This window comes from Phaethon aethereus (genome assembly GCF_964289735.1).
Source record: "Phaethon aethereus genome assembly, chromosome: 4".
NCBI lineage: Eukaryota > Metazoa > Chordata > Aves > Phaethontiformes > Phaethontidae > Phaethon > Phaethon aethereus.
Window position 1 is genome coordinate 31,831,966 of NC_138578.1, and position 12,511 is coordinate 31,844,476.

General features: G+C 43.8%; 1 protein-coding gene across 2 annotated transcripts in view; it reads left to right on the forward strand.

The window, feature by feature from the left end:
• UNC5C (unc-5 netrin receptor C) overlaps window positions 1–12,511 on the forward strand; it is a 254,372-nt gene that overhangs the window by 229,011 nt on the left and 12,850 nt on the right. For both annotated transcript variants that reach the window (XM_081999328.1, XM_081999329.1), the window contains 2 exons: window positions 627–971; window positions 3,807–3,894. In XM_081999328.1, the coding sequence (XP_081855454.1) occupies window positions 627–971; window positions 3,807–3,894 (433 nt within the window). The remainder of the gene's footprint in view (window positions 1–626; window positions 972–3,806; window positions 3,895–12,511) is intronic.

Here is a 12,511-nt window from a genome sequence, read left to right on the forward strand (position 1 = left end):
TATGGGTGCAAGAATAAATCAAAATAAGAGTTAAGATGACAAGAGAACTGTCATTTGGAAGATTAACAGAAGTGCCATTTTCTTTGCTGGGGATACTTTTAAAACAAATCTCCAAGAAGGGTGATGCAGGTACTAACACCCCACTGCGGGGAGTTATAGGCACGATGACTTCATAGGTTTGTTCTGGCCTTTATTTCAGGAATGCTATCATTAGGACAGTTAGATAATTTGCTTAATGAGTCTCACTTAGCATTTAGGGAGGGGGTATTAGTTAATAAAACTAGATCTACTGAGTATGGAAAACATGCTGCCCTGAAGCTAAGGATGTCATACTGGAAATCTGAGTGCGGCCTGGAAAAATGATCCCAATGAAAAATCCTTAGAGCAGAACCGTGCTGTAATTTTGTATGACAGTTAGACTCCATAGCAGCTGGGGCAATACAAACCCTGGGAGTTTGCTGGAGAGGTGCATGGAAAAGGAGACCAAGGTCAGCCTGCAAAGACCTTGCTTATCATAACCTTTGGTATGAAATGCAAAACGCAGAATGCAAACCTTAATCGTTACCCAGAAGAAAGTAATCGGAATAGAGAAGTAATATGGTTCTTCCTTCTCATCTCTAATGCAGACCTCCTGGCAGTACCACCAGACCTCACTTCTGCTGCAGCCATGTACCGGGGTCCTGTTTACGCCTTGCACGACGTCTCTGATAAAATCCCAATGACCAATTCTCCGATCCTGGACCCACTGCCCAACCTGAAAATCAAGGTTTATAACACCTCTGGGGCAGTCACTCCCCAGGATGACCTCTCTGACTTCTCCTCCAAGCTGTCTCCGCAGATTACACAGTCTCTGCTGGAGAATGAGACCCTGAACATGAAAAACCAGAGCCTTGCTCGGCAACCAGACCCATCGTGCACTGCATTTGGGACCTTCAACTCTTTAGGAGGTCACCTAGTAATTCCCAACTCAGGTAAGTGCTAGCCATGCTGGCTTAAAGGCTCAGTTGTTTTGTGTTTTTAAGTGGACTTAGCATGATTTTATGCAGGAAAAAGCAGGGTCATTCCTGGGACTCTGCCTTTTCTTTGTTCAGAATATGTTTTTTCCCTCCAGTCAGGTACTTCAAGTATTCTTTTCCCAAAGTCCTGGCCATCTTTTTAACAGAATATTGCAGGGCCACTTTCTGAGACATGCAAGGCTTCAGAGCTTCCCTGTGTGAAGTGAGATTCAGCATCTCACTGACCTTTTCCTTTCATGCAGCTCTAGAAAAGGGACTCAAGCCAGAAAGCCTCAATCTTGCCGTCACGTATGAAAAGGACAAATTAATTAAAAAGCAAATCGGTTGTTCCACTTCCAATTCATTGCAGACTGTGTGGTATTGAAGTAGGACTGCAGAATACTAATTTTTGGAAGGTTTTTTTCCTGCACACATTACATACCCAAGGAAAATAAGGCCCAAGAGTGTTTTTTCTATATTTCTCACCTTGTTATACATACTGTTGACTTGTTTTCCAGCTAGGAAAGAGGGGGACCAAGCAGCGAGTGACTTTTGATGTAATTGCAAAGTGCTGCTCAGTCTTTCTCGTATGGTACAAGGCCAGGCTGCCAGACCCTTTTCAAGCCACTCAGGCACCAGGAGTCTGTGTCAGAGCATCTAGGGAGCTCCTGGGCAGCCTTGGGAGGGCTTGGCTCTCGTATCCGGATCCTTTAGGAGAGCCCTACTGCTGTTTGATTCCTAAATGAAGTGTTGGCATTCAAAGGAAGTTCAGCACCTAGATGTTCCCGTGGGTTTGGCATGCTAATGAAGAGCAACATTAACATCTAAAGTGGGGTCGAATCAAATGCATAAAACACTGGATATGGGGGATATGCAGGCTATACAGCGCTCAGGAGTCCCCCTGCCCGGTTTCTCTGGAGGTCTGAGGCCAGGTAGGACCAGAGTGCATGTGAGACCACAGCTCACAACTACCTGACATGGTAGCTCAATGTTTCACAGCATTTCTGCCTCCTTCCTTTATATTATGTGGTCAGCTCTTGGCCATTTTACATCACAGTGCCCTGCATGAGGAGATAGTGCCTACCCTTGTCTCCTGCTCCTTTGCTGGATCTTTTCTTGTTTGTTGATGTTATGGAGAAAGCAACATGCCTAGGTTGCCCGGGACCTAGGTGATCTGGTCCTTCCAGGATGCAGTCCCACGCTGCCCAGGGAGCAGCCACAAGTGGTCAGTGAGCAGTAGCTGTCCTCCCTGAGCTACTGTGGAACTGGGAGCAAAAATAGCTATTACATTTAAGTGAAAGCTGAACTACTTAAAGAAATCTGGTGCTGACTGCTGAGCAATGTTGAAAATTCATGCTATACGATCCTGGATTTCACATTTCTCTGAGAAGCAGCTGAAGGTAGATATTAATACTCAGGTTTCTTATGCCATGGCGGTGCACATTGTCAGCAAAGTCTATTAATTAGTCACATTTAATTCACATATATTAATATCAATTTGTAAAGGGGAAAAAAGGTTATTTATTGCTGTAATCCTTTCAAAATTATTAAAATAAGCTTTGTAAAATATATCAATCTGTCTACCATTACCATGTATACCTCCGTGCTGATTCTAGACCTAGATGTATGTATACCCTCCTGGTAATATGATCAAATCCCTTCATTTACTCTACGCCTGCCCTGATACAGCTGAGAACATGCACAGGTGAGGTTCTAACAGGCCTGTAAGGAAACAAGTGTCTGAAGGTGTTTGTGGAAAATGCTTTCCTAGCTAATCCTCCCCTTCGAAGCCCGCTACAGGACTGAGCCCCTGTACATCAACACATGGGAGGTCTCCAGCGTAACCAAACCAGGTATGCTAAAGAAAAGAGGTAGGGCCGTGTAAGGTTTCTACAAAGCCTCTCTTGTGCATGTGCATATATGTAAATCATCTGCCTGCAGGTTTATTTTCAACTATGTAGTCGTAACTGTATTAAAATCCATGCCACTGATTCCCAGCTAATCCACATCTGCAAAGACAGCTGGCTGAGACGTGTCCAGCAGAGTGAAATAGCTGGTTCGTGTGCCATGTTTGTCATGTAACGACATGGCCGTAATCAAATGTAATGAAGTGGCCGTAATGTAAGAAAGAACAGTGTTTTGTAATCAAGTGTGCAGCTAATCACCACTGAAAAGGGAACCCAGCATATTTGCCCACGTTGTTTTCAAGGTTGGATACCTGAATTTTGAGCCACTTTACAGGACCGGGCACATTCAAAATACCAAGAAGCCAAATTTTTTCTCCCTGATAGTCGAACTAGAAGCTGAGTGCATTAAAAGACAGTATGCCAGTTGCAGAAGCCATCTTTCAGGAAACAACTAGTCCTTGTTGCTTCCTGGGACAGTGCTCCACTGCCTTTCTTTCCTGATTTTAATTAAGTAAGAATTACCTAGGGAGAGATGTCCCGTTACAGCTGCTGGAAATTTTAGTCAGAGTTGTTCATTTTTCCATCATTTTACAAGGTAAGCAGCAGCGTAACCATCTGTCTGCTCTTTAAATAAAATAAAAGGGAAGAAAATCCTCTTCTCCACTCCCCTATTTCAGTGCTGACGCACAAGAGGAATAAGATCAGACCAGCTGGAAACGTCAGGGTTGCTGTAAATACTTTTTCTCCAGAGTTGCTGAGGTCTGCAGACCAGAGTCTGCTGGTGAGGTTGGGTGAAAATCTGGCATCACAGGCTTCATCTTCTGCCTCTCCTGTCACTCCTCTCCACAGGCCCACTTGCCTTTTTTTTCACCATTTTGTTTTTTGTGTCTCTTCTGTTCTGTAGGAGTAAGCTTGCTGATCCCAGCGGGGGCCGTTCCACAAGGGAGAGTCTATGAAATGTATGTGACAGTTCACAGGAAGGAGAACATGAGGTAAAAGACTGCCTTTATTTGCTTGTGCTTTAACCGAGGGGAAAAAATGTAGTAACTAAAGACCTGTAGTAATACCTTTATGCAAAGCCTACTGCCTTGAAGCTGTTTGCTGGCTTGGAGCGAAACGTGAGCAAAGCCAAGGATAAACTTTTCCACAAAACCAGCTCAGACTTTTGCTTTTCTCACCAAGAGCTGCACTCTGCAGCAAGCCCTGAGGCTGGGGGGATGCTGAATCATAGCCAGAAGCGAGGAAAATGTGCCAGCGTGAGTCTGGTGCGGCAGAGAAGGTGTGAGGTAACCTCTCAATAAAGACCCATGCTGCAAAGGAGAAGGAGGTGGAGGGACAAGGTGACAACTCAGCTCAGCAGAGAGAGAGGTGCCTGAGCACCTGACTGGGAAAATCTCCTCTCCTATTATAATGAAGGTGAATTTTTATTTTACCCTTCACGGCCTTTGCTAGTCCATGCAGTGAAGAGGATGAAGCCAAAGCCTTTGGTGTCCTCCACCCATCCTTGCTCTAAGGTAGAAATAAGCAAGTAGTTGTCCTGCTTAGCCCCAGGCACAGCACACCGAGGAATAGTCATGTTCTAGATCTTAATGTCTCGGAGTGATCGGGCAGCCTTGGCATAAAAAGAATTTCCAAAAATGCCAAGATACCATTTGAAGCGGTTTAGGAAAACCTAATGAAAAGAAAAGTGAGGTCTTAGTCTGTAGCATGGACTCATGTGCACAAAGGCTGAATGGCAAGTGTGAATCTAAGCAATCATTACACGGTGCTTTGCCTCTTTCCCCTCCTCAGAGCTAGACACGTTTTTTTGGCTCAGCCCCTTAATGGCTTTTATTATGTGCTAAGCCACAGCTGTTTATACACTGTGTGATATTGAACACTGTTCTTTAGTTTGGTAGTCTTTCACCCATGCTAAAATAATCTGCTTAAAGCAAAAATAAGTAACCCCTCCACCCACCCTTTTGCATACATTATTCATCTCCTGCTCTTTGAAAATAGCTAATTGCATCTACAGAAAAAGTGTCTCTGATCATATCTAGTATCGATTGTATTCCTATTAGTTTCATCTGTGTTTTAAAGACACTTATATACAGCATTGAAAAAGGACTCTCTCCTGCAGAAGGTAAAACAAAATCAGAGGGCATCCCCAGTTACTCAGCTTGCCTCCAAATCTCTCTCATTAAAATACATCATTCTTAAAAAAAAATTTATTTCATTCCTAGGAGGAGCTATATGTGCAATTATTGTCTTTTCAGCCATTTATGGAGGGAATCCCTGCCTCCTTATTCATGCAGCTGTGGACAACCAATGTCACATGCCAGTCATTTATTTTCTTCAAGGGCCATAAAGCCTCCTCTGCGTGCGTTGTGATAGCTGTTGCTCAGCAGGTCACACAGTGGGTAGAAGGATAGGTTAACCTGTACTGGGGAAAGCTCGCTTGGAGCTGTGCTCTGCCAAACCGAGCACGCGTGCTGAGGTACGCCTGCAGAAGTGAACGGCAAGGTGTGAATCCTCCCTTGCGATGAAGACCTCAAGGAGAGGAGAGGAGAGGAGAGGAGAGGAGAGGAGAGGAGAGGAGAGGAGAGGAGAGGAGAGGAGAGGAGAGGAGAGGAGAGGAGAGGAGAGGAGAGGAGAGGAGAGGAGAGGAGAGGAGAGGAGAGGAGAGGAGAGGAGAGGAGAGGAGAGGAGAGGAGAGGAGAGGAGAGGAGAGGAGAGGAGAGGAGAGGAGAGGAGAGGAGAGGAGAGGAGAGGAGAGGAGAGGAGAGGAGAGGAGAGGAGAGGAGAGGAGAGGAGAGGAGAGGAGAGGAGAGGAGAGGAGAGGAGAGGAGAGGAGAGGAGAGGAGAGGAGAGGAGAGGAGAGGAGAGGAGAGGAGAGGAGAGGAGAGGAGAGGAGAGGAGAGGAGAGGAGAGGAGAGGAGAGGAGAGGAGAGGAGAGAGGGGGCTGCCATAGTCATCAGGGCAGCAGGGCTCACCCCATCATGGTGGTAATCGCTTCCTGGGCCCGCAGACCCCAGCTGCTTATTTGATTTATGGCAGCTTTTCAGCCTCGCTCCAGCATGCCAGGCTCTTCATGCTCGTGGAAACCAACCACTTCTAGGACATTTAAAACAGAGCCCAGCAGTTGTTGTCTAGATCACTTGGAACTGAACAGTCCCCGAAAAGGGCTTAAACACTGCAAGGCTGTAACATCCTCCCCTCTTACCTGCTCCCTTTCCCCAGGTGCCCAGGAGCAGAAAGGAGTGGGTGGCACCCAGCACCCAGCTGTAATGGTCTCCTGCTGCAGGACCGTGTTACCAGACACTTCACTGTCTGTAGCAGAGCTGCAGCTCGGTCAAAGCCTCTTTTTCTGACTGCATGAGCCACAGATGTTGCTTCATATAATTGGAGTCATATGGATACCACAAGTTAGTGTGCAGCGTAGTTATTTTTTAAATCCACTGCTGCACTCTTACAGCACTCCAGCAGAGAGTGATAGTCCACAGTAAGGACTGGCTGCAGGCGTTCACTTTTGTGGCCAAGCGGTAACTGGGCTGTGTTCAATAAACCCCGTGAGACCCTATATTTATTTTCATGTGCAGTGTGTAAATGCATATGGGTTGAAAAGTCCTGTCGTGTGTTGATGTAGTTTGGAAGGGGACATATAGGAAACTATAAGATGGGTGTTATAATCAGAAATGAAGGCAGGCTCTTTTTCTTGATATACAACCACCGCTGAGGCGAGAATGTGGTCCCTGTAGCACTACCCTAAATAGAACCAGCGCAGCAACAGAGGGGCTCACCGTCACAGCTCACGTATCTCCAGCAACTTAAGATTTAGCTCACACTTTGTTTGTAGAAATATGAAACGACTTCTGAACAGTCAATCTGAAACAGGAAATCTGTTATCCCTGATAGTCCTGCAAATTCCTCTTTTCTTTTGCTTCCTTTGTTTTCCTAATACATTTCCCCAGTTAGTCTCTGAAACCTGTAGTACACACGTTTGATGGACTTCATAACCCAATAATATCACCCTTTGTGCTGCCTTGCAGATTGGTTAGGAGAGCTTTGTGAGACACTCTATTTATTCCATTTCATACCCATCAAAGCGTGTGAGAGCAGGAGGGTCACCCTAAAAGCATTATCCTTCTGCGGTGAGTTGGGGTTCTGATGGCTTGCAATAAACGCCGCTCGGAGGTTTAGTTTTCTCTAAAAGTGTGTTAGCATGCTTGTGGTGCAGCGGGTTTTCTCTTTTCTTAGGCTGGTTTTCCTGCACCGCAGGCTTATCCTCATTCTGCCTGTCATTTGGGGCAGGATGAATGGCAAGCAGCTGCCGGGCTATGATCCCTGGCTGGTGTGAGAGATTCATGTTGACCTCGTGGAAAGGTCCACGTGCTTTATGAAGTAGCTACAGTGGGGGAAAGGAAATCTATGTATATATATGTGGGTTTGTGTCTGTACGCATACATGTATGTGTGTCTATATAGATAAATATAACTGAAAAAGTTACAAGCCTATGAGAATATTTTGCAACTATCTGCAGGTTTCTGTCTTCAAGCTCATTGGCTTTTTCAATGGTGTTTAGTCACTTTCTCCCTTAGTCTGGGGAAGTATCACCGACGTTGAGATTTTTGAGGAGAAGTGCCTTCTTGAGCTGTGGTTTCACCTATAAAATAAACATGTTGTTGTGACCAGTTCCCATGAGCATCTGTGAGAGCCTAGGTCTTACACGATTAAGGATTAAACAGCATGAGTATAAATCTCCAACCTTCAGGATTTTCTTGAGTGCTTCGGGTTAAAAAACAAATTTAGCTGTGAGCTAAATTAGTGGAGCTGTGTGCTTCCTTTGGAAACATCTGGCACTGGTCAGTGCTAGACGGGGTCTGGGCCTTGATGGACCACTGGTTTGATCTCGTGTGGCAGTTCCTGTGTTCCCGTGTGAACCCCTGCCGAGCTCGCACAGCTTTAGGTGGAGCTACTCTTGCGTACTCTAATCAGAGGCAAGAACTGCACTAAATATGGCAGAGCGAAGGACACTCCTGTGTAATCCATCACACAGGAGATGATGCAAATGAGAGTGGATGTCACCGTGCGCACAAAATGTGACAACCCTGAAGAACAGAGCAAGCAGTGCCCCTGAAGATCTTCATGGGAGACACACGTAAATTGTGCAACTTCCAAATTAGCTACCTTAAAAGAGAGAATAGTCGGGTGAGCCGTGTCAGGATTTGGATGAGTGGCTTCACAAGTGTATGTATAGACTTTATATTAAAGTCACGCAGCTGATCAATGAGTTTGATCCAAGGAGCAATGTTGCCTTTTTCACCAGTAAACTCTAAGCTTAGTGATGTGAAATGAAAGAAATTGAAGTTTTCCACATTTCGTTTCTCCACCTTCCTTCTGTATATCAGTTGCATAAACAAAATTACTTTGCAACTCCAGAAGACAATTTTGTGAAGTGCCAGTCATTATAATTGAAAAATTCAAAATAAAAAAAGATGAGAGCATGAGCAAAGGGGGAGGAAAACTTTTCAGAGCATTTTCCTTCTAAAGATAGACTAGCACAAGGACCAGGATCAGTCAAGAGTATTATGTTTGAAACTTAAGCAGGAACACGTATTAAAAATAAAGCCCCAGCCCTTTCAGGAGAAATAAAATGTCTTCCCTCTGACTTTTGGCTAAGCTGTGTAGAAGGATTGCCATATGTTGCTGTGTTAGCCCTTTCTCTCTCCCTGCTCTGTCTTGCTTCCTGAGCTTCTGGGTTGCCTGCAACATCTACGCACGGTGCCAGGGAGCGCGATGTAGGCCCACTGAGGAACAGAGGTTTCTCTAGTTGTGCTCACATCTGCTGTCTGACAGCTACCTTAATGAATATGGTCTGGCTTATTATGGGGAGATGGTTTGGAATGAGTAATCCCATTAAAAACACGAATTTGATTGTGAAGGGACCAGATATAGTGAATAAAAGTTTGTTTGCTTTTACATGAAAGGTGACTGTTCTTGATAAGCGATGTGGGATGGGGCAACCTTTCAGTTACTATTAGTCCCTTTTAATAGCAATGCTAAACAAGGGTTCAATTTTAGTCTCCGTCAGACCTTTGTAAAACAAATACATCTCTTTCACCTAGTGGTGACTTTGGAGTCATACTAGCTCAGCTGAGTGCCCAGTCCCATCTGACAATCATCCCAAGATTGCTGCAAGCCTGAAGTGGAGCACATGTGGATGGGGTTTTTTTGGCTTTGGGGTTCTTTTTTGGATAACGGCGTAAAAGTAGGTTCTGGCCCGCAGTTTTGAAGATGTCTGCTCATAGGTCTTTCTGCTTTAGAGGAGATAACTCCCTTGCTCTATATGCTCCCCTTTTGTCTGTGTTTGTGCTGGATCTCCTGCGATCTATAACACAGAAGTCACAATGCTCGATTACAACAGGCGCTCGTCTAGGCCAGGCTCCTGGCTTTGCTGGTGCTGCATCACCTGCTCCAGGAGAAGGTAGAAAATTGCTCATAATGAATGGCTCCACAATAATCTGTCTTCAGGGCAATTTGTTGTTTACTAATCCCATCAATTAGTGTTGGGTTTATGCCTTGAAGCAGAAAGATTAATATCTCTTGTCTACTGCATCAGTTTCTGTTCTCATTAGCTATAGCAAAGCATAATCCTTTTGCCTTAAAATGGAAATTAGAAACAGTGAGAAATAAGAAAATAGCTGTCAAGAGATTTTTGTTCCTTTTTCCTGTCAGTTGTCACAGGCTATCTCTTTGCTGTATGGGCCGTTGCGTGGTGTAGCCTCATTCCTCCAGGTTTTAGCTGTTTATTTCCGTGGTCTCGCTGAGGTCCCTAAACACCCTGCTACCTGCACTCACGTCGGAGCTGGAGAGGAAAGGGAGCATCAGCTCAGCGTGCTCTGACATGCTCTGTCCCATACAGCCCCAGAAATCAGGTTTGCTTGCTGCTGCTGCGTCACATTGCAAGTTGACACCTGCTGTCTTGCAGTAAGCTCACCTGAGACCTTTTTCACTTTTATTGGCTTTCTTTGCTACTAAATAACTATGTTTGGAACTTGCTTTGCTCCGGAAGCGCGAGCTGCTGTACAATTAATAGGATTTTATTTCCTATCCGTATTTTTACCCTCTCTGGATCTTTTGCATTATTTCCTGGATCTCGTCGTTACTTGCAATAGTTCCATGTTTATTGTTATCTGTAAATTTAATCATTGTGTTGCTATTTACATCGTCTCCCACATTGTGAGTAGAAATCCTGACCTCACAGTGGTCAGAGAGAGAGATTTAGCATTGACTTCAACAGAGGTGGGATTTGGCTTATTCAGTGATACTGACCCCCGTTTCACTCCACTCAAGAAGTTCTCTGGAACAAATTGTATCTCAGTTTTTAAAGGCTTATCCGCATGAGGTGGATGTTAGAGAGTCGCTGGGACTGGCAGTTTTCAATAACTTTGGGGTGCCCGACTCAGATGCGTGTCTGCTTGACAGCTGGGGACTGCAAAGTCAACCACCAAAGTTGGCCCATTTTTCTGCTCAGTGTCCTGTATCATAAATACCCAGGTCAGGACCATGCATATCTCATCCACTTGGCAATAAATCTCGTAACTCTGATTGGCAAAGATGCTGTTTACGGACTGGGGAAAAAATACTAAGCCTTGCTATTTTTTGTGTTTCCTTTCTACGCTTGTATCCGGCTTCCGATCTCGCTTGCTGATTGTGCAGTCTGGAGCACCTCCCGACTTCGTGTTCTGCATCGTCTTTTATGCTTGTGCTAATAGGATATAAAATGTTGTGGCACAGAATCATGCCCTCCATCAGAGTCCTAAAATTTAACAGCTAACAAAATTTTGTCATGGAGCAGTGACTAAACTTCATTTTACTTTGAGACAACTTTAGGCGATATGATTTATCAGTGCTGTAATATTTTAATGACCTTTTAGCTTTTTTTAACCACATGCATCAGTGCTCAGATTCTTGTCGATTTTAGCTCATTTTTCACCTAAAAGACATTGTATGAATTTTTTAATGGCAATCATGATATATTCCCTCCTATATTCTTTCTGACTGCTGGTTTTGTAATTCAGTCAAAAAAACCTATGATAACTTGTATTTTTTTCCTTCCTTCTTCATGGGTCAGTAGTCTTTTAGATGAAGTTAGGTTAACCAGATGATTAAGTCTATAGCTTGTCATATCTGTGGCTTTCCAGACAAAAATTGTAATTTTGAAAGATCTTTCTCATAAGGCATTGTATTTTTTTGAAATTCCTTGAACTAGAATGTAGGAGAGTGTTCAAGTGTCCATTAATGCACAAGGTAGATGACCATTAAAAACCACTACCACATTGTGAGTGTTTTTTAAACTTCTTATTGCTTCTTATGAAAAAAAAACCAAAAAATTGAGTAAATGAGTCTGAAAAAGAAGCGGCATTTTAGTCAAAAACTGCCCAATGATTTATTCAGTTCAGTCTTGCGAGAGAGTGACCCCTGATCTTCTTAATCTGAATCCAGAGATCCCTAGAGCATGCCAGAGGAGCTGGACTAGGTACTCTATCCTCTTGCATTTCATTTCTTTTGTGTACTGTTTGTTAGCCTAAAATAACCAGCATAATACATGATAGCTGTCCAGATTGTTATATTTTACATCTTTTTTGAAAGGCAGCTATCGCAGCTGTTTATTTCCAGTCCACGGCTTTTCAGAAACAATTGTTAAGTCATTTAGTAAACTCATCAGTTAATTTCCACAGATGCATATCATCTGTATTTACTGATTTGCATAAATTTAAATTTTTCCATGACGGACCTTTTTTTCCCAAGTGTTATAAAAACCTCTCACAACATTTGTAGCAACAAGAGACACGTTTCAAAAGTGCCTTAGTCCCACTTTGAAAAAGGATTTCTCAGAAGTTTTTCTTTCATTTTCTGTGGGATGAATGCATTATTCAGGGACAATTAAGGAGGGCAAAATTAGGATATGCCTGTGGACATGTCTTTACAATAGCCAGAATAGATGCAATAAATTGGATATCAGAACAGCTTCTCTCCTGATTTGGCCTTCTTGAAAATGTTATCTAACATTACAGCTACTTTTTTTTTTTTTCTCTTTCTTTTGGTACAGGCAAAGATTGTCAGAAATAAACCATATTTAATGTTGTTTCAACTGATTCCACTAAGACCAATACGGATGTAAATACAAGTATTTGTAAATGCAACAAGGGATTGAACTTTTAGCTGGGACAGAAGATGGGAGGTCCTGTGGGCAGGTCTGGAGTTTAAGTTCAGATCATACCAAACACAATCTCCCGCTTGCTGGTTTCTGGATCATAAATTTGTCCTCTGTATTATTTAGGGAGGCAGCTGACGAGGCACATTCAGCTGTATTTGTCATACACCAGATGTCGGGATAGTTAAAGTCACTCATGCTTCCTCTGATTTTAAGCTCCTCAGCAGTTGTTCTGGGATAGTTTACACATGTGCACACATGCACACGCACGCGCACACACACACGCGCGCGCACTATTGTTTACAAGCTACAGCATATGCAATGTGTCTTATATATTTATGTCATTTCCCATATCACCCATTCCTAGTGACTGGCCTCAAGCGTGCTGGACGGTACCCGCGTTTTTAACTGAA